General features: G+C 39.5%; 1 protein-coding gene across 1 annotated transcript; it reads left to right on the forward strand.

The window, feature by feature from the left end:
• The first annotated feature begins 8,450 nt into the window (after positions 1-8,450).
• On the forward strand, positions 8,451-21,592 carry klhdc4 (kelch domain containing 4). Its single transcript, XM_061969893.2, has 13 exons — positions 8,451-8,713; positions 8,916-9,007; positions 10,558-10,636; positions 12,476-12,574; positions 12,682-12,818; positions 12,955-13,047; positions 13,505-13,667; positions 14,780-14,858; positions 14,940-15,148; positions 15,227-15,455; positions 18,075-18,260; positions 18,385-18,495; positions 20,838-21,592. Exons 1-13 carry the CDS (start codon positions 8,615-8,617, stop codon positions 21,020-21,022), a joined length of 1,761 nt encoding a protein of 586 aa, XP_061825877.1. The 5' UTR covers positions 8,451-8,614; the 3' UTR covers positions 21,023-21,592.
• Positions 21,593-22,026: the final 434 nt, after the last annotated feature.

Raw genomic sequence — 22,026 nt, forward strand, 5'->3', positions numbered from 1 at the left:
GATCCTGAAGCCCATTGTTGTGTCATTCACCCAAGACCATCACTTCATGTTGCAGCATGACAATGCATGGCCTCATGTTAGTTTGCTCGTTGATGATTTGTTTGGTTTTATATTGTGTAGTTATATTTATATGGTAATTATTATTCTGTGACTGTAAATTGTTTGCTTGTTTTCTTATTGATGCTTTTATTTTTATTTTTTTCTGTATTGTGTAGTTATAATTATATGCTTTTACTTGTAATTGTATTGAATTGTGGACCCCAGGAAGACTAGTGGGTTGTTGAGGCAACCAGCTAATGGGGATCCTTAATAAAAATCAAATTAAATCAAATCAAAAATCAAAATCATGTTGCAAGGATCTGTATACAATTCCTGGAAGCTGAAAACATCCCAGTTCTTGCATGACCAACAAACTCACCGGACATGTCACCCATTGAACATGTTTGGGATGCTGTGGATCGGCATATACAACAGCGTGTTCCAGTTCCTGCCAATATCCTGCAACTTCGCACAGCCATTGAAGAAGAGTGGACCAAATTCCACAGGCCACAATGAACCTGATCAACTCTGTGCGAAAGAGATGTGTTGTACTGAGTGAGGCAAATGGTGGTGACAATGACGACTTTGAGGCACACCTGTGCAATAATCCTGCTGTTTAATCAGCATCTTGATATGCCACACCTGTGGAGTGGGATGGATTATATTGGCAAAGAAGAAGCGCTCACTAACACAGATTTAGACAGATTTGTGAACAATATTTGAGAGGATTTTGTCTTTTGTGTATATAGTAAAAGTTTTAGATCTTTGAGATCAACTCATGAAAAATGAGATCAAAATTGCAGTGTTGCATTTATATTTTTGTTCAGTATGTTTCTGCCACCTATTCGCTTTGTTCCTTGCAGCAGAATGCTTACTGAGGTTGTTACTTTTATGCGTAGCATCTGTCTCTGTGTCATTTCTGTCAGCCATGTTTTTGTGTTGTCGTCTGTTTTCTTCCGGTACTTTCGTCGCACACGCCAGTGCCTCAACCAGTGAGATGAACAAATTCTGTATAGTTATGGTCATGTGCAAGGGTGCTGTCAGCTCATTGGTCCCGGAGCAGGTGAGGGCTGCTGCTTTACTGTAAAATGCAATATAAACGCGCCTTGTCATGCAAGAATTCTTTTGACATTTCAAAGATTGTTTTAATTTATACGGTAGTACGGGACACCGTTGTGGCTTGTGCAGCCCTTTGAGACACTTATGATTAAGGGCTACTTTGACTGATTGACGTGCGTCTCTATACAGTTTCATAAGGGACGCGTAATTATGTTACTAAACACGGGATCATTCCGTTTTTCAAGGGACAGTTGGCAACCTTAGCTGCACTTCCAGCTGTGTAAGGGGACGAGGCAGAACACTGATTGAACGAGGTTACATTGTTAGAAGATTGACTTTTGCGACTGTGGAACGTGATCGGTCGCGCACACAGACACACTTTCACACAAACACACGCGAACGTACACAAACGCACAAATTCACAGACAGGATCACGGTCAATACAAGCAGATTTGTCATTGGCCTTTTTGGCCCAAAGCAGAGACTCAGGCAAAAGTAAAAGGTACCAAAATATTTAACAAAGGGAGCATACAGGTGTGAAAAAGCACAGAAGATCAAAGTCCGAATGATTAACAAAAAGCGACGGCAACATAAGGTTGCCGTGAAAAACAAGATACAAAAAGGAAAACTGGTAAAGGTCAAAACAAAAAAACTCACTTGACAAGTCGGGCAAACAAATCTAAGGAAGCGGCGCAAGCATTGACAACATTACCTTGAACAGACAAGGCAGAGGAACAATCCAGGGACCTGAGTAGCAACAGCAGGGCTTATGAAGGCCTGATTGCAGAGGGCAATCAGGTGTGGGAAAGTGGATCCGTCCCAGGAAACACAAAACATGCACTTTGCAGCAGAAGATATGTTAGGAGCAGGTCTGGTATGGCATGTAGAATACATACGCATGACAGAATTGTTCAGTGCAATATTATACCAAGCATCGTTGCTTCCCTACTGTTTACTACTGCGATAACTTCTAACAGACTTTTGTTTGGTCGAGGAAATATGCTAACAGCTCATCACCAAGATAGAACTCAAATTAATCGCTCTCAACGATCACAATCATATACAGTAATCGCACATCCCTACTTGGACTTCACATGTAGGTGTGAAAATACGGAAAACCGAACTATTGGAGAAATCAGACTAATTTAGTGCATGGAAAAGTAGTGACTGATGTACTCTACTTAGGTTCTTCAAATGAACAGTCAGGGGCCAGGTCTTTCTGAAAGATTTAACAACATTTATTCAAACAAAGGTCACAGATGAAAATTACAGCTTTGGTCTCAATCAACCATCAGCTAGCTACTGCCAAGAGGATTGAACCCCTATCAATAAGTATTTATTCTTCTTATAATCAAGGCAAAATAAAGTCCATCTGGCACAGGCAAACAACCTCATAGTCTCACGAAGGTGGAGGCGAGTCCAAGGACTAATAGTCCAGGTGAAGCCTTGCTGGAGCCATCGGAAGTTGTGTAACTGATTAAATAGATAGGATGTGTAATTATTATATTCGAGTTGACGAGACAAGTAGAGTCGACATTCTTACAGTACTGTGATAGTTCTGTATAGCATGTATTTAAATGTGTATTTGTTACAATATTGTAACAGTCATCCAGGAACATTTTTTTTTTAATGTTTTACTTGAATGCACGTCATTTATTTGCTCAAAACACCACACCAGTCCAAGTACAGTCATCCAGGAACATTTTTTAAAACTGTTTTACTTGAATGCACATCATTTATTTGCTCAAAACACCACACCAGTCAAAATCTCCTCACTCATTTTTGCACTGATGTATGCATTTACTTGATCACTGAGATTATAACAACCTGCTCTACCTTTCAGGTAACCATTCATAGGTAAGAAAAAGGAGTATTTACAATCAAAATAAATTGTATGATTAATCTGCGAAGATACGTGAATATTGCAATATTTTTTGTGATTAATCTCATAAACTAACTGTGGAGGGGGGCGTGGCCTGCGGGCCTGCAGCGAGGCGGGGTGTGCCAGGACCGGCCTCGAAGTCAGCGACCGGTGCGTAGATGGCCCACCTGGGCCTTGTTATCTAATCACCTGTCGCTCTGTATAAGCAGCAAACCGGGAGGAGAGACAGTGTTGGAGTGGGAGCCAGAAAAAGACACACATACAGAGAGACGCCGGACTGAAAAGTCCAAGTGTATATTGCTGGAAAGCAATCCCTGCATAGTTGCATGTGAATAAAAACTGTCTTTGGAACAATGAAACGGGCTCGCCTGCAGATGCTTGGTGGTCAGGAGGACCCACTGGAAAGAGCTTCCGCACTAACATTTAATTTTTTGACAGCCCTAATAATTAGATACAAATTGTGAGATATGGCCAGGCGGTGAAAGTGCCTCACTGTGTCGTACCAGACATTGTTACACTGTCTTATTGTATTTTATTGATGGTTGGTATAACTGCGAGGTGAGAGTGGTGGTCTTAAGAGGTGGAAAAGGTTGGTTAAATCTCCAATAAAATTCCCAGGTATCAAATGAACTGCTGCCCACTGATATGTCTGTTAATGGAGGCACATAACACTGACATTTGCTGCAAACACATTTTATTTTTAGTGTGTTATTTATAGAGGCTTGGTATTGTACACGGGGACATTGCCAACCCACCGTCCTCATCTGCTAAGCCTATGAATGCATTATACTTATTAGTGTGGACACTTTAAAAGGCTGTGCAACAGTGTGGCATGTGGGCCTCATGGGTTCTCACATGACCGGACTCAAGTCTCCCAGCTAAATTGAAAACATTTCATATTTCAGATGTCATTGTAATGTGAAATTCTAGTATCCGCGTTAGGGTTATTGCACTCCTAAATGTTTTGAATGACAGATTCTGGTAGTTCAGCCATTTTATTGCATTTAGATGACTGTTGCTTTTGACACTGTTGACCAAACAATTATTTTATCTCGTTTGGAAGACTATGTGTGTGTCAGGGGGACTGCTCTGAAGTGGTTCAGGTAATACCTGTCAGGGAAAAATTTCTGTGTAAAATTGGCAGACACAACCTCATCCACCGACCCTCTTGACTGTGGAATCCCCCAAGGATCAATTATTGGGCCCATACCGTTTGCCCTTTAATATCATTCCCCTTGGTCCAACATTCAGAAAGCATGGCATCTTTTATAATTTTTATGCAGATAACTGCCAAATCCATCCATCCATCCATTTTGTACCGCTTGTCCCTTTCAGGGTCGCGGGGGGTGCTTGAGCCTATCTCAGCTACATTCGGGCGGTAGGCTGCGTACACCCTGGACAAGTCGCCACCTCATCACAGGGCCAACACAGATAGACAGACAACATTCATAATACAACATTCATAATACACCTCACGGTGCAACCTGGACTCATCATCAGAATCACTGATGATGTGTCCAGGTTGCACCGTGAGGTGTATTATGAAACCGATCCAGTATGGCATCGCCATTGACTTCCAGGAAGAGGCTGGATGACAACCCCGAAAGAGTGGTGACAACTGGAGAGACAGTTGACAGCCCGGAAAGACGGCAACCGGGGCAGGGAGGGGTAGCATCCCAAGCTGCAGCTCCCGCAACGGAGCACCCATATAACGCTGCGAAAAACCCTGAAGACACATAAGACCAAGATAGGCTGCCTGAGGAAACCCGTGGTGCAATGCACAGGGCCAGTACTTTGTACGGCCCTGATGAGACGGAGGAGGACCCAGGCCCGGACACTCCCCACAGTGCCTGGAACCTCCAAGCACCACCGGCGCAACCCCGGGGAAGACCGTCGGAGGGGGGATGCGTGGCGTGGAGCGCTACCTGGACAGAAGTCGAGGGACTCATCACCCTCGGCTGGGTCGCCCGGGAGAGGGTGTTTGATTAAGACCCGAAACACCCTATGACCCCGGGAGAATCACTGATGATGTGTCCAGGTTGCACCGTGAGGTGTATTATGAAACCGAACACTCACATTCACACGCTAGGGACAATTTAGTGTTGCCAATCAACCTATGACCTGGGACCTCTACTTAAGTTGGCTCAGAATTTTTTTTAACTAAATGAGGAAAAAACTGAAGTTGTGCTGGTGGGCAACAGTAACCCTCTGCTTGACTTGGACTTTCTTAGGAACTCTGGACTACTGCAATGCACTTTACACTGGAAAAAGTCAAAATGCACTTTCATGCTTACAGTTAGTCCAGAACTCTGCGGCACAACTTTTAACGGTAACCAAAAAAAGGGAGCACATCACACTGATTCTCGCTTCCCTGCATTGGCTTGCTGTTCGTTCTAGGATTGATTTGAACGTTTTGCTGTTTGTTTTTAAAGCTTTGAATGAACCGGCCCTAAAGTACATCACAGACCTCATTCAAATTTGTGCTCCAGCTCACTCGTTGAGTTCCGAGGGCCATTTCCAGCTTGTGGGGCCTAAATCGAGGTTTAAGACTAGGGGAGACAGGTCCTTCTCTGTTGTTGGCCCCAAACTATGGAATGTTCTGCCCCGTCAAGTCAGAATGGTCCCCACTGTTGAATGTTTTAAGTCTTGTCTAAAAGCCCACTTTTAATCTCTGGCTTTTAAATCGGTGTGGGTCTTGTGGTCCTCTTTGTCTTTAATTGTGTTATTCTATTTAACTGATTTGTCTTTTATTGTTTTATCGTATTTTATTAATTTGGTTTTTACTTGTTTTATTTTAAATGCTTGTAATTTAATCCGTTTTTATTTAATGTGCAGTACTCTGGAAACAGTTATGCTAATAATGCTATAAAAATAGAGGGGATTGAAATGGATTGGATTGGATTTACCAAGGAAAAGTATCACACGATATACTGATGAATGGCTGGGAATAAGCTGTCCTTGTGCAATCAATAACTTTTTCCAAAACATTGCAGCTTCCTATTAGTGATGGTTAAAAAAAAGCAGCAGCAAAGATGATAGACAATGAATCTAATTTATTCACAGTAGGATGATTTATTTACAGGATATGATGACGGTCATCAGTGTGACACATTTAATTTGAACATTCATCACCCAGAAGGGTGCACATATAACCCTTTTCAGTCTGCAAGAAGCATCTCATATTACATCTCTTACAATCAAATCAAATTATATTGCTCTTTATGGTTTTAATCAGCTGAGATTTTAAACAAACTTCCGCTCCTCTGTGGCAAATAAATATATTGTCTCAATAGTGTTCCCGTCTTTAGTTCAGATTTCCTGACATTTAACATCTTTATGTAGGTGTGCTGTTGTTGTTTAAGTGAGTTGGGCGGTAGGGTGTGTTATAGCAACAAACACATGCCATATAAGGGTGTCAAGACTCATTAGTACAGTAAAGAGTAGGCTCTTTATGTGACATTCCTCATGCACTAAGCATAAATGGAGACATTTATGCTGTCAGTGGATCACCAACTTCCTGACTGACAGGAGGCAGCAGGTAAGGCTGGGGTTGCATCACATCCAGCATCCATATAATCAGCCCTGGTGCACCCCAGGGGTGTGTTCTCTCCCCACTGCTTTTCTCCCTCTGACTGTACCTTAGGGGATCCTCTGTGAAACTCTTGAAGTTTGCAGATGAGACCACCGTCCTTGGTCTCATACAGGATGGCGACGATTCCGCCTACAGACGGGAGGTGGAACAGCTAGCTCTCGAGTGCAGACTCAAGACTGTGGAGATGACAGTGGACAACAGGAGAAGCCCCCCACCCCCATTCCTAGTCACCATTCTGAACAGCACAGTGTCTACTGTGGACTTTTTAGGTTCCTGGGATCCACAATCTCACAGGACCTGAAGTGAACCTCCCACATAGACACAATCTGGAAAAAGGCCACAGCAGAGGATGTACTTCCTCCGTCAGCTTAAGAAGGTCAAACTGCCCCAGTACCCGCTGATCATGTTCAACACATCATATCATTCAGTCTGTCATGTGAACCCCCATCACTTTCTGGTTTGGATCTGCAACCAAGCTGGACAGACACAGATTGCCCGCGGGATGAGATTGCTAAATATAAAAATTAACCTGAAATTCTTGAATGAAAGAAACAGCTGTTCTAAATGTGTCGCAATAGCAATTCTTTGTATCTTTGTAGATGATGCTACTTACGTACAAAATAAACCACATTATGTTAATACATCAGCCGAGGAAAATGATCAAACTACATAAATAAAATCCTGTAATTTGATTTTGATATAATTTTTTTATCTTGATTGAAAATTAACACCAATGAGTTGACTGATGAACATTATCACATCATTTATTCAGAAAATATAAATAACGACAAATAAAGATGGAATACTATCAACCGCAACATGTAAGTGTAAAAAAACAACAACATTATGATTTGTACATTTTCAGAATGGGCTTGTTCTACTTTTAAAACAAAGAAAACAATCTGAAGTTGTCTTTATTTTTAAGTTATTGTGCCGTGATTTTACCAGTCCGGCCCACTTGGGAGTAAATTTTTCTCCATGTGGCCCCCGATCTAAAATGAGTTTGACACCCCTGCTGTACGGCATACAGTGTACGTCAAAAAAACCCCATCATAAAAACAGTTTCTTCCCTCAGGCTATCACTCTGATGAACTTTGTGAAGTAACTCTGGAATTAATCGGTCACTGTGAATGTACAAACTCATGCTCATGTCATCATCTTTTTACTTTTCTTTTTTTAATCAGCCTTGCACATAGTAGTTATTTAATTATTTGTTTGTATTTTTTGTGTTAATTGTTAATATTTATTTTTACATTGCACAAGAAAGTACAGCCTACCGAGTCAAATTCGTTGTGGGTTAAACATACGTGGCCAATAAAGCTGATTCTCATTCTGGTTTAAAGATGCGAGAATCAAGCCATCATTGTTATGATTGTGGCATCATGTTGTGCTAGGATACTTCTTTCATTGAGAAAAACATGCCATAATGTCAACATTTGTAGTATTGCCTGCCTCTAATTTATTAGTATTTTGAAACAATTTAATTTATAAGTATCTTCCGAGACGGCAGGTGGCGCTGTCACGTTATAATGTGTTTCGTCCAACATGTTTCCGGAAAGATAAATGTGAGGTATATGGGGTGGTGGAAAATGTGCAGCATGTGCTGATGGAGTTTAGGAAGGGGGACAACAATAAAGAATGTAGCAAGGCTCTAGTGGGATATCTTAAGATCACAGGTTAATACTTAAAGTATAGTTTATTTTTATGTTTATGTTATTTATTTTTTTTTCTCTCCCCTTTTGCTATGTGTGGTTTTGTGTAAATATATATTTGATATGTATATACCAACATAGTCTGTAACCCTGAGGATACACACTCCAGTACAGTAGGTGGCGGTATGCACCTATAACGTTGGTTGCGACCCGCCATGAAGTGAAGAAGAAGAAAATGTTTCCGGAATGCAAAGCTAGCATGTCCGGGGTAAAAGTATTGTTTTTTTGTTTTTTTTTTGCTTAACATGTGGGTTTTGTGCTTGGATATGAATTTGACGAGTTAATAGTTCGCCACTTCTGAAGAAATAAAAACGATAACCGCCAGCCGTTATGGGGAAAAAGGGCAAGAATGAAAAGAAGGTGAAAGGCGCGGAGAAGACCGCTGCCAAAATGGAGAAAAAGGTTTCAAAAAGGTCCAAACGTGAAGAGGTGAGAAGTAAATGTTAAAGCTTTTATAACATTAACAATTTCCATTATTATCCGTTATGCTGCCCTTTTTTAGGATTACAACTTTGTAAAATACTATACAAACTAATAATAACAGTTGAATTTTCGGTGGTTTAAGCACCAAGTAGCGGTCATACTAATATTGAAATGGTATTTACACTGCTGAACTTTTCTCTTGATCCAGGAAGATTTGGAGGCTCTGATTGCTGAATTTCAGAATTTGGATGCGAAGAAGACCCAAGTTGAGGAAACTGCATGCTCCCCTCCATCACCAAGGTGAGATGTCAAAACATTACAATCCCCACAATTATTTTTATTTGCTAACTTTTGTCTTTCTCTTCGGCTCCAATGAAAACATGACACATTTCTGCGACAACCAAAAAAATTCCACCTGAAAATGTTTTTTAAGATTAAGATTAGTTTATTTCAAAGGGACAATGCAATTTCATAAAACACATTACACATGGTTAATGTGTAATGATGTAAAAAAGGCAGTAAAATTACAATTTCAAAGAAAAAGATAGAAAAAGAAAAGAAGCACACAATTTATATACGATATAATAATAATAAAAAATACAACATAACATTTATCATAGCATCAAAACAGGCTCATCTTTTAGTGCTGGCAGCTGTAGGCTTTGATAAGCCACATTTTAAATTTTTTGTGAAGGCCTTGTATGTTGTGACCAGTTTAACCTCCTCAGGTACTAAGTTCCACACATTTGCACTCCTTACTGATCAGGCCGACTTACCTATAGTGCTCCTGCCCAGGGGAATATAACAGTCACCTCTGACAGAGCCTCGAGTGACACGCTCATGGCTGTTTCTTTGGCTGATGAACTCTGCCAGAGGATCTGGAGATAATTCATGCAGTACTTTATAGGTCAGTTTTAAGTCTGCAAATGTGTGAAGACTGTACCAGTTTAAAATACTGTATTTTTTTTAGAATGGCATAGTGATGATAGTGCCTAGGTTTTTTATCCATTACTTTAATTGCTTGTTCGTACAAGATTTCCAATGTTTTTTTTTTAAACTCTGACCAGCCTGAGACCAGCTAGTAAGGCAATAAAAAAAAATAGTGGCTGAAAATCATCGAAAGCAAATACAATTTTGCAGCTTCAGTTGACATTTCATTTTGAATTGCACACACATTTGCGAGGTTAAACTTGATTATTTTACACAATTTGCCAATATGGGCTTTAAAGGAAAGCTCTAAATCTATTATTAACCCAAGATATTTATATTGGCTGACAAGTTGTATTTTTTCTCCATTAATATGTATGTCAGGGTCAGAGGATACTTTTTTTGTTTTAATTACATACATGGTTGGAATTGGGGGTTAAATCACCAAAAATGATTCCCGGGCGTGGCACCGCTGCTACCCACTGCTCCCCTCACCTCCCAGGGGGTGAACAAGGTGATGGGTCAAATGCAGAGGACACATTTCACCACACCTAGTGTGTGTGTGACAATCATTGGTACTTTAACTTTAACATGCCTACAGTTTTAGAAACGTTTAGCTGCAGACAGCAGTCCTGCAACCAAGTTGTAACATACGACATTGTTTTAGTGAGTTTAGCAGCAACTTCATGGTGTGATCATGAAGGAAGAAAACAGTGTCGTCTGCATACATTAAGCATTCAGCTTCAGGACAAACAGTGGGCAAATCATTAATATAGAGGCTAAATAAATATTTTCAATATTAACTCTAAAAGCCTTCTTCAATTATGTTTATTTATTATAGGCTTACAAGACTGAAATGTGGGTTAGTGGGATGCTGACAGCTGTTGAGATGCATGTTTATCTTGTCTCTCCATTCTTTGCAGATTAAGTGCATCCCTCTCCACTCATCCAGATAAAGATGAGCTCATCCTCTTTGGCGGCGAATTCTTTAATGGAAAGAAGGTAAATCCAAAATACTAATAAAGGATTTGTGAGATCAATTACATGCTTTTATCCTGCACTACAACGAGCTAATGCAACAAAATGTTGTTCTTATCTGTACTGTAAAGTTCAAATTTGAATGACAATAAAGGAAGTCTAAGTCTAATGCTTGAATTGTGTCAGGGATAGGGATGTAAGGATAGGAAAATTTCATATCACGATTATTGTGTCTAAAATTATCAAGGTATTGTTAAAAGTGTTGAAAAAGTACTTATACACTTAGTTAACTCATGTACAAAAGCTGTATTTTTAAATAAATAACAGACACAGAAAATACTTCACTTGGCAGAAGGAACATTAAATATTATTTAGTTTTTTTTAAGAGCCATAGAATTGTAATTTGACTGTTTAAATGTTTATCATCCAGTGATCAGTGTACAAGCTTCTCCAGGAAATGAACAGAACCACTTTTCCGTGAGTTTAGCAAAGTGCAAAAATGTTACCGTGGGTTATCGTTAATACTTGTTATCGTTACATCCCTAGTCAAGAAGCATCTGAAGGTAACTTAAGGATTTTCATTCATAATGGAAGCTCCTTAAAATATTGTAGTTTTCCATCCTCGCGGCCATTCCAGAACCACTAGTGAAAGATGAAACCCCTCTCAACTTTTTTACATTAAGTTTTTAGGCTCATTTGAAAATATTATGAAACACTAATATCTGCAAAAACTAAAATGTACAGTTAAGTACACGTATAGAAAATACATTTTGTACAGTTGTGACGATGATGATACATTCACTCTACAGTACAATGAAGTATGTTGGTTGTGAAGATGATTATGATAGTTAGAGCAAAATGTTCATAGCTCTTTTCAGGCGCCATTTTCAAGAGCTCAGTCTTTTTCCGCTAAAGTCGGGTTTTTGGCAATTTCGGCTAAAATTTCAGTCACCGATTAAATCAACCTTTTACTTCTAATTTCAGTTAGTGCATGATTATTTGACTCTACTCAGTTTTATTCTCTAAATATTTGTATAATTTTGAAACAAGTTACTGAAAAGAACATGCAAAGATAAACAAATAAAAGGCTGTTTATTGAAACAATGGGATTGAACACACATCAGCCAGAATAAAAATGTTTACCAAAAAAAAAGAGAAAAGAGAGAAAAAAAACAAAAAACTGCCATTTCTTAAATTATTTGGTTTGTAGAAATGTAAATCCATTTCACTTTATGAAAAAGGTCAATTTAACATTACAACTATAATAATTTGATTATAAATACATTTTTGAAATGAAAATAAATGCGCTGAGGAAAGAAGTTCTGGTAATGCATAAAATGACCAGATTACGATAAATATTGAACATATTACATATTGTTGTAACCGTGTCTGTTACTTATTTATATACAGACTTGCCGTGTGTAAATAAAATATTGATGGAGGGTTTTGAAGTTTTGCAAGTGTTTTTTTTAATCACCTTTAGGAAACCCTTAAAAAAGATGTGTGTTCTTGTCTCATAATGACTTTGATCGATAGGCAAAAATCCCCAAAAAGTGCAGTTCCCCTGTAAGTATCATTATTAATAGCGAAAGAGGCTGAACATGCTACACACAAAGGACAAAATGAAATAACTAGTTTGAATATTGTGCTGACATTGTTTCACTCACAGTAAATACATTGAAAAATGTACTGTTAATACATGTGATTGGTATCTGTATTGGTATCAGGCAATCTCACTCATGGATGATCGGTTTTGGCAGCATAACACCTTGGCTAGAACTAAACATCCCTAATATACAATGTATTCTTTGTGGTTGTCGAAGTGATGAAAACCCTAAATGTCAGCTGTTGTCTATTTTGCAGACATACCTGTACAATGATCTCTTTTTCTACAATATCAAAAAGAACAGCTGGGTTAAGTCTGAGATTCCCAACCCTCCTCCCCCACGCTGCTCTCATCAGGTACATCACTAGCTGTAGTAAAACACGTCAAAATCTACGTGGCTGTGAAGAGAACCATCAAAGTCTGAGTTCCTGTGCCTCTGTGTCCCCTACGTTCCCTCTCTCAGGCGGTGACCGTGTCTCAAGGTGGGGGCCAGCTCTGGGTATTTGGTGGAGAGTTTGCCTCTCCAAATGGGGAACAGTTTTATCACTACAAGGACCTTTGGGTGTTGCACCTGGCTAAAAACACCTGGGAGAACATCAAGTATGACACGGCGCATTTAGCTCAATATCTTTGCATTGGTCAAACGTCAAGTACACATTTTGCACTGCTGGTGAATTAAAGTTGTTGAAGGCATTTCTAAGGTGATAACTTTGCGTGTATGTTAACTATTGTCTAGAGCGCCTGGTGGTCCATCAGGCCGCAGCGGGCACAGGATGGCCCTCATCAAGAGACAGCTGCTGGTGTTTGGAGGTTTCCATGAGAGCACAAGGTAAACAATGTTCATGTATAACAATTGATCAATGAAAAGTGCATAATATTAATCAGTGATTCTCAAACTGTGGTGCGGTGCGTGGGCTCCCATCTAGTGGTACGCCAAAGAATCACTTAATTCAAAGACAGTGTTACTGTACAAACTGTGTAATGTTACAATGGCCCAAATTATTATATTATTGTTAAAGAAAACCTCTGCTTTGTTTTTAATGAATACTCAGCCCTACTATGCTACTGTATTTTAACGTTGGTTTTTATGATGGTACTTGGAGAGCCAAGTGTTTTCTGAGATGATACTTGTTGGAAAAAGTTTGGGAACCACTGATGTAATGGCATGGCTATTAAGAAGACCTCTCATTGTTTATGTAATAATAATTATATTTACTAGTGTTTTTACCAATAGTCATTCATTGACTCATTTTATTCTGGTTCTGTTTATGATTTTTCCCTCAAAGAGATTTTATCTACTACAATGACGTCCACTTGTTCTCACTGGAAACCTTCTCTTGGTCCCGCCTCTCTGCGTCAGGCACCGCCCCCTCACCACGTTCCGCCTGTCAGATGACCGCCATGCCTGATGGTTCAGGTGTCATGATCTATGGAGGATACTCTAAAGTGGTGTGTGTCGATTTGTTTATTTTTGGGTGGGATATCCTGATACGACTCATTCACTTCCGATACGATACCGATATTGGAGTCTTGAGCATTGGCCAATACCAATATTAAATCTGATACGATATCAGCAGGAATCCAAGTACATAACTTTATTATTTTGAGTGTGGAATGTTAGAAAAGGTTTTGTCATGTAAAACGTACTCAGAGAACAATAGTAGGTTTGTAAACACCAACCTTATAACAGATTTATGCTTTTGAAGCAAAGTGTTAATTTGTGTTTTGGCGACACCTAGTGGTCACAATGTTTCATTAAGTTTAGCTCATGATAGTAAATTGTATGATGCGGACATGATTGTTACTGGATACTTACTAATACAATTCTGCCATGGAGACTTTATGTGTAATTTACAACTCTAATTATTTAAAACTTGTTTATATTGACAAACGTCAAGTTTTAGACTGCATTATTGTTGGGACGGCGTGGCGAAGTTGGTAGAGTGGCCGTGCCAGCAATCGGAGGGTTGCTGGTTACTGGGGTTCAATCCCCACCTTCTACCATCCTAGTCATGTCCGTTGTGTCCTTGGGCAAGACACTTCACCCCTTGCTCCTGATGGCTGCTGGTTAGCGCCTTGCATGGCAGCTCCCGCCATCAGTGTGTGTGAATGGGTGAATGGGTGAATGTGGAAATACTGTCAAAGCGCTTTGAGTACCTTGAAGGTAGAAAAGCGCTATACAAGTAAAACCCATTTATCATTTATCATTTAATTAAGAACATTTATTAAGTATGTCTAGCTTGTGTGATTAGCTGTTGTGTAGCTGCTAGTTCCTAATAGCCTATACCCTACCATGTTTATCTTTTGTAAATGACTTCACTAAAATACAACTTGCATGCTTATTGGAGGATATTTACATGTTAAGTGGCTGTGGCTATCCAGCTTTGCACAAGTAAACATGCTGCAGTACTGCTTGTATCATAGCTTATGAGATTTTAGATGAAAGCCAATATCATCCAATACTTGTTTTTTTGCTGATATGAGGCCGATAACCACATTGGATCAGCGCATCCCTAATTTTTGATATTGCAATATGTTTAATAGCCACTGTGTTCACATAGAGACTGAAAAAGGATGTAGAGAAGGGAACCATCCATTCTGACATGTTTCTCCTCAAGCAAGAGGGCAAAGATGGCCAAGGTACAACCAATAGAAACTCAATGTAATGTGACTCTGTCATCTTGTTTTATTTTGCATTGTGAGATTGTTTGTGTCTTACAGAGAAGTGGACTTGGTCCCGGTTGAATCCCTCGGGTAACAAGCCTCCTCCCCGCTCTGGCTTCTCAATGGCAGTGGGCCCTGCAGGGCGGTCCGTGTTGTTCGGTGGAGTTTGTGATGAAGAAGAGGAGGAGACGCTTGAGGGGGACTTCTATAACGATCTCTACTTGTACGACATGGTGAAGAACCGCTGGTACCCTGGTCAGTGCAAGGTAAGATGCTCGGAATTGAACCCTCTTAATACACGGTGCAAAATAAACACCTTTCCATTTCTGTCATGGTCTGTTTAGGGTAACAAGATAGAGAAGAAGAAACGTCGGCGAGGGAAGAAGGACGAAGCTGATGGGGAGGTGGCAGATCAGGTGACAGAAGAGAGGCATTTTCAAGGACCCACTGAAGTCATCAAGGAGATAGTCACAGAAGACGGCACAGTGATGACCATCAAGGAAGTAATCCCTGGAGCTCAGGATGTGGAGGAAGATGAGAATGAACAGGAGGAGGAGGAGGAAGAGGAGGATGGTAAGAATTCATGCACACTTGTCACTGTAAGACAAGTGTAATTTAAAACAAAAATGTAATTTAAAACATTTGTATGCACGTACAACACTTAAGACCTTCAGTATATCAGTATGTGGAATTAAATTATGGAATGGATTAATAAGCAAAGCAATCAAACAATGTACTAATATGATCCACTTCAAGAAACTCTTCAAACTTAAAGTGTTTACAAAGTACAAAGAAGAAGAACCATGATAAACATTCTGAATTTATTTAACTCATCCATTCTTTCATTCTTTCACTCACAAAATAATCTTACTTATCTCAACATATGAAATGTAACTTACTTCACCAATTATTATTTATTTACTTATTTTATTGTGATTACTTATGGAGTATATTGTGAATAAATTGAGAACAGGAAGTGAACAAAAGTTTTAGCAACTGTTATGTAAAAGAAAAGGGGTAGGATTAAATAAGCTTTGCTTCTTCCTACTCCTTTTCGAACATGTTGAAAAGAGAAACTGGAGATTGTGATGTATCATGTTGTATACTTGCATGTTCGAAATAAACTTAAACTCAAACTCAAGACAACATGACTTTAAATCCAGATGACTGAAATTTCACTAACAAGTTTTCTTTATGTATTTTTTACTCCTGAAAATAATTCTGGAAGTCAGTTTCTGTAATATGCATTAGTTTTTACGGAATGGGTAGATATTTAACAATACTTGAAGGTGGAATGCCCCACTTTCCTTCGACAGACTCAGACCCTTTTGGTGTGATGTCATCTACAGAACGGGAGCCCATTTCCCCACATAGACAGTGTAGATAAAGACGAAGAAAACTATTTTTTTTTATCACTTAATTGCATGTTTTGTCGGCGTGGTTCATGGATACTTCAAAACTGATATGGTTAACATTATGAGCAACAAATAAATCTAAAATAATCTGTACTTTCGGACTTGCGTGCTCTTCAATCTCTTCTTCCATAGAAACCCTATTCTGTGTTTCCTCATGATCTTTCAGCATTCCCTCAAGCATTACCTCAGGATCGCGTTTGGCTCGAGTCTTTTGAAATTTTTCCATCCAAACTCAGATCAAAACCCTTTGTCTTTGAAGTCTGTATCATTACAATGATTGCTACAACTAAGACTCATCCTGCTTGATCTACGCCATTTTGCGTGTGTCAATTTGACTGTAGAGGTCCATACTTCTCACTCCTCACATTCCCTTCATTTTAAAATGTATGCAGGCTGACCCCTTCTTTAGTTCTATTGCTACAACCTGCAACAATGCATTTGACAGATATATTTCATAATTCCTTCAAGTTCTGCACACAAACATCATAATTTGGGATGTACATTCACCAAAACACATTCTACGCAACATGAAATGGCCTCCAGTCTTCTGTCGATGAAATCAGCAGGCGAATGCAGGCCCGCCCACATTTTGGAGTTTAAAGTGGGCGTTCCAAAATAAGCTGAAACTCTTTAGAAAACAAGCTTAAAATCACTTCTGTGTGTATTTCGGGGGCATTTTACCTGTAGACATCATTTTTAGGTCTAAAACTATGAAATAAGTGCCAATGTTGTTAGTATTAGTGGGCCCTTAAACGTTTACATATTTTCTGTCCAAGCAGTTTACTCTTGGCATTATACTGTAGGTGGTCCTCAGGTTACAAACAAATTTCATTCCTACGCTGCCTTGTAATTCAGAACTTGTACTTAAAATAACACATAAGTCACTCAAGGTGTACTTAGAACACATGAAGGACATCCAATACATAAATAAAGACACCAAATGAAACTGTAATAGAAACGTGAGAATGATTCCTTACCTTTTATCTCTGGCTTATTGGGAAGAGGGAGCTGCATAAGCTGCCAAGATAGGGGGTACAGGATCACTTGCACTTTCTTAAATTATTGTCCCAGGCTAGTCTGGAAGGATAACCTCCTCTTCTTGCTTAAAATAGATGACCCAGTGGTTCACTGGAATACAGCAATGATTCTGGTCTACCAGCCAAAGCACTGAAACCTTTTCATATTTTAATGAGACCAATACGCTGCTTAGTTATTACTGTCGCTTCTTTCATAGGAGCAGATCCTTTAACATTCTCAAGGATATTATCTTTAACATTAATGATAGTTGCGACAGTAGAGCGTTTGACACCAAAAGCGCAGGCATTTTTCCTCTGTATGACCTCTTTATGAAGTCCATTTTTATTTCCAAGTCGACGGCTTTCTTTTTCTTTGACCACGTGCCGCTATAAGAAACCGGTAGACATATTAAGGTTCAAAGAGTTAACTAATAAATAAAAAACCATGGTGCTCAAATTTAAAAGCAACATATCTTTACTGCTCTCTTAAAACTTCTCAGTACTTTTTCTTGGTGTGGAGCAAGAACTTAACATATTTTTTTGAGCGTTAAACCATCTATTGGTCTTTTGAGAAGAGTTTGTATCAATTATTTTCTTTTTGTCAGCTCCTAACTGGTTGTAATATTTAATCCAAGTGATGAAGAGTGATCATTTTACTACTGTTATGTAACAATAGAAATATAGCTAAGGTTTAGAAAATCTAATTAACATTTCAAGTTGTAACTGGACAGATTTGGCTGATTTCATGTTCCTCCTTTCAGACACAGTGTCAGTTCTTGTCGAGCCCTGCCCACGGTCCAGCGCCATGGCAACAGTGCGTCAGGGCAAACTCTTCCTGTACGGCGGGATGTTTGAGGTGGGCAACCGGCAGTTCACCCTTAACGACTTGTACTGTCTGGATCTTCACAAGATGGACCATTGGGATGTGTTGGTTGAGATGGACCCAAGTGAGTCAAGACAACCTGATTAAACAATCATCTGAATTCTAATCTGTTTCACTTCAGCAGGAACTCCCTTGATGCTAAAAAGGCCTGTGAGTTTTGAATACATTTAATCATTCTCTCTTTTTAGAGACCCAGGAATGGCTGGAGGAGTCTGCCTCAGAGGAGGACGATGATGATGATGAAGAAGAGGAGGTGGAAGGAGGAGCAGAGGGAGGGGAAGAGGAGTCTGATGAGGAAGGCAAGGAATTATTAATCCATTATTTTGTCCTTTTGGTCATTTTTTATGTACAGTAAATGGCAACATAGCGTTTGACTAGGACGTTATTAAAAACAGCCAAGTGCTTCTAATCAAAATGAAAGTAGGCAAAAATAGAGTAGATTAGAATACAAATTAAAGGCCTACTGAAATGCGATTTTCTTATTTAAACGGGGATAGCAGATCCATTCTATGTGTCATACTTGATCATTTCGTGATATTGCCATATTTTTGCTGAAAGGATTTAGTAGAGAACATCGACGATAAAGTTCGCAACTTTTGGTCACTGATGAAAAAGCCTTGCCTGTACCGGAAGTAGCAGACGATATGCGCGTGACGTCACAGGTTGTGGAGCTCCTCACATCTGCACATTGTTTACAATCATGGCCACCAGCAGCGAGAGCGATTCGGACCGAGAAAGCGACGATTTCCCCATTAATTTGAGCGAGGATGAAAGATTCGTGGATGAGGAAAGTGAGAGTGAAGGACTAGAGGGCAGTGGGAGCGATTCAGATAGGGAAGATGCTGTGAGAGGCGGGTGGGACCTGATATTCAGCTGGGAATGACTAAAGCAGTAAATAAACACAAGACATATATATACTCTACTAGCCACAACACAACCAAGCTTATATTTAATATGCCACAAATTAATCCCGCATAACAAACACCTCCCCCTCCCCGTCCATATAACCCGCCAATACAACTCAAACACCTGCACAACACACTCAATCCCACAGCCCAAAGTACCGTTCACCTCCCCAAAGTTCATACAGCACATATATTTCGCCAAAGTTACGTACGTGACATGCACATAGCGGCACGCACGTACGGGCAAGCGATCAAATGTTTGGAAGCCGCAGGTGCATGGGTACTCACGGTACCGTGTCTTCGTATCCAACTCAAAGTCCTCCTGGTAAGAGTCTCTGTTGTCCCAGTTCTCCACAGGCCAATGGTAAAGCTTGACTGTCATCTTCCGGGAATGTAAACAATGAAACACCGGCTGTGTTATCCGGCACAACAGTCAGGGTGTGCATTCTACGGCCGGGGTGCGTTATCCGGCACAACACTTGCCGCAATACACCGCTTTATACCTACAGCTTTCTTCTTTGCTGTCTCCATTGTTCATTGAACAAATTGCAAAAGATTCACCAACACAGATGTCAAGAATACTGTGGAATTTTGCGATGAAAACAGACGACTTAATAGCTGGCCACCATGCTGTCCCAAAATGTCCTCTACAATCCGTGACGTCACACGCAGGCGTCATCATACCGAGACGTTTTCAGCAGGATATTTCGCGCGAAATTTAAAATTGCACTTTAGTAAGCTAACCCGGCCGTAGTGGCATGTGTTGCAATGTTAAGATTTCATCATTGATACATAAACTATCAGACTGCGTGGTCGGTAGTAGCGGGTTTCAGTAGGCCTTTAAGTCAATATGAATTTATCAGAAACTGCAATGTGTAAACATTGCAGATAAGATTGTAATAAGTCTATTTAGACACACTAAAAGCCCACTCCTCATTTAAAACGATGCAATTTAACTTGAAGAAAAATACGGACAAATAAACTAAAAAAGGGTTTCAGTTCTGGTCGTTAGCCTTTGTGGGTGAACAGAGCTTTTTGGTTTGTGTTATAAAAAATGTGCGACATTTTTGCATGTTTTTAAAACTTATAACCTCCCCACCACCACATACTGTTTTTAGTTTCAATCTATGGGAAACCCTGTATATCTATATAATATATACGTATGTGTATATACAGTATGTATATATTTATATTTATTTATATATGTGTAGGATGTCGTTGTGGCTTGTGCAGCCCTTTGAGACACTTGTGATTTAGGGCTATATAAATTTATACGTAAATACATAATGTGTATGTATGTATGTGTGTGTATGTGTATATATGTATATATATATATATATATATATATATATATATATATATATATATATATAAAACAATAATACATAGAAATGTTATAAAGTAAACAAATAATGCATGTAACAAAAACTTTTATTTTGAGCATACAGAGCATGTTTAAGTATTTCAAAAAAATGTACCAAGTTATGAAAGAACATTTTTCCTATCGAGCACACTTCTTGTAAAACTTTGTTGAAGAACGCACTGTTTTAACACACAGGATGTAGTCGTCAGAATAGAATACCATAAAATATTTTATTGATGGGTTTTATTCTGTGTAGAGCCTTGCATCCACAGGACATCTTTAATTAACTTTGCTATCTGACGTTTTCCACTTGTGCTAAAGTCACTTCAATATTAATTTAGATGATCACAATCATAAAAAATACTCTGTCCAGATGACAATGAGCACCCTGCAGTGAAGGACGAGGAGACGTTGAACGAGTACCAGGCCCGCACTGAGCAATACTGGATAGGACTTGCTCGCACCAACATGGGCCCTGATGCCAAGGATAAAAAAGTCGCCAAGGTCGCTTTAGCGATGGCTAAAGTCTTCTATGAAGACCACTTGGAGGACGCTTGAGTGTGCCTTGTAAAATATTTGTATGTTTTATACAAAAGAATGTAACTGTTGGATATTAATCACAATCAATTTGACCACAGATTTTTGGTACCTGTTGTCTATACATTATTATTTCTGTTAAAGGAACAAAAGCCTCAGCTCCACATTGCAATTGGAGTTTGGATTACTTTTTAGCGCTTTAGGTTTTGATCACAATCACAGGATTGCTTGCTGAAAGCCCGAATACTGTCTGGTGTGAATTAATGATGTGTTGAAAAAAATGCCAGCTAGCTAACAGGCGAAAATACCTCACAAGAATATAATACACAACAACTTTCCAGCCCAGAACCTGGTGTTTTTTCTCTCTCTCTTTTTCTATATGCACTGGTTCACCAACCAACTCCCAACTAGTACTGTACCAATGTTGTTGCTGTTTTTGGATTGTCTTCACGTCCTGTCTGTTCTCAACCAGATTCAAGCAGCCGTCTCTCCTCTTCTCTTTTTTTCCCTTAGTCTGTCCCCTTTACAAATGTATACAGCGGGGTGGTATTCCAAATGAATACAATAAAATACAACACAATCCCAACATGAGATGTATTCTAGGCACGTGTTGCAGTAAATCTGTCATCATCATCTAGTTCCATCTTCTCGCTGAAGGTTGCATGTCATGGTTCGCCAGTATCAGTTTTTTGTTTGTTTGAGTTGTTGACATATACATCCACCAGAAATACAATCCAACACATATTAAATGTCCCCCATTCCCTAGGAATATAAAAAATCAGTCAAATAACATTTTCTACCGCTTGTCCCTTACGGGGTCGTGGGAAGTGCTGGAGCTTATTGCGCCCGGGTGCGACAGACAACATTCACACTCACATTCATTCACTGGGGCCAATTTAGTGTAGCCAATCAACCTATCCCCATTGGCCGTTTCTTCAGCAGCAAAGGCGGCTCGTTTCCAAGCCACAGCTGGAGTGAAGTCGGGGAAAAATCGAGATCCATATAGGAGAGCGGGGAAGCTTTGC

Source organism: Nerophis lumbriciformis, linkage group LG10, assembly GCF_033978685.3.
Source record: "Nerophis lumbriciformis linkage group LG10, RoL_Nlum_v2.1, whole genome shotgun sequence".
Classification (NCBI taxonomy): domain Eukaryota; kingdom Metazoa; phylum Chordata; class Actinopteri; order Syngnathiformes; family Syngnathidae; genus Nerophis; species Nerophis lumbriciformis.

Excerpts from the sequence above, each read along its gene's own strand:
- klhdc4 (XM_061969893.2), top strand. The coding sequence starts at position 8,615 with ATGGGGAAAAAGGGCAAGAATGAAAAGAAGGTGAAAGGCGCGGAGAAG. Across the intron at positions 8,714-8,915 it reads AAAGGTCCAAACGTGAAGAG|GAAGATTTGGAGGCTCTGAT; the intron begins GTGAGAAGTAAA and ends CTCTTGATCCAG. Across the intron at positions 18,261-18,384 it reads GTTGGTTGAGATGGACCCAA|AGACCCAGGAATGGCTGGAG; the intron begins GTGAGTCAAGAC and ends CTCTCTTTTTAG.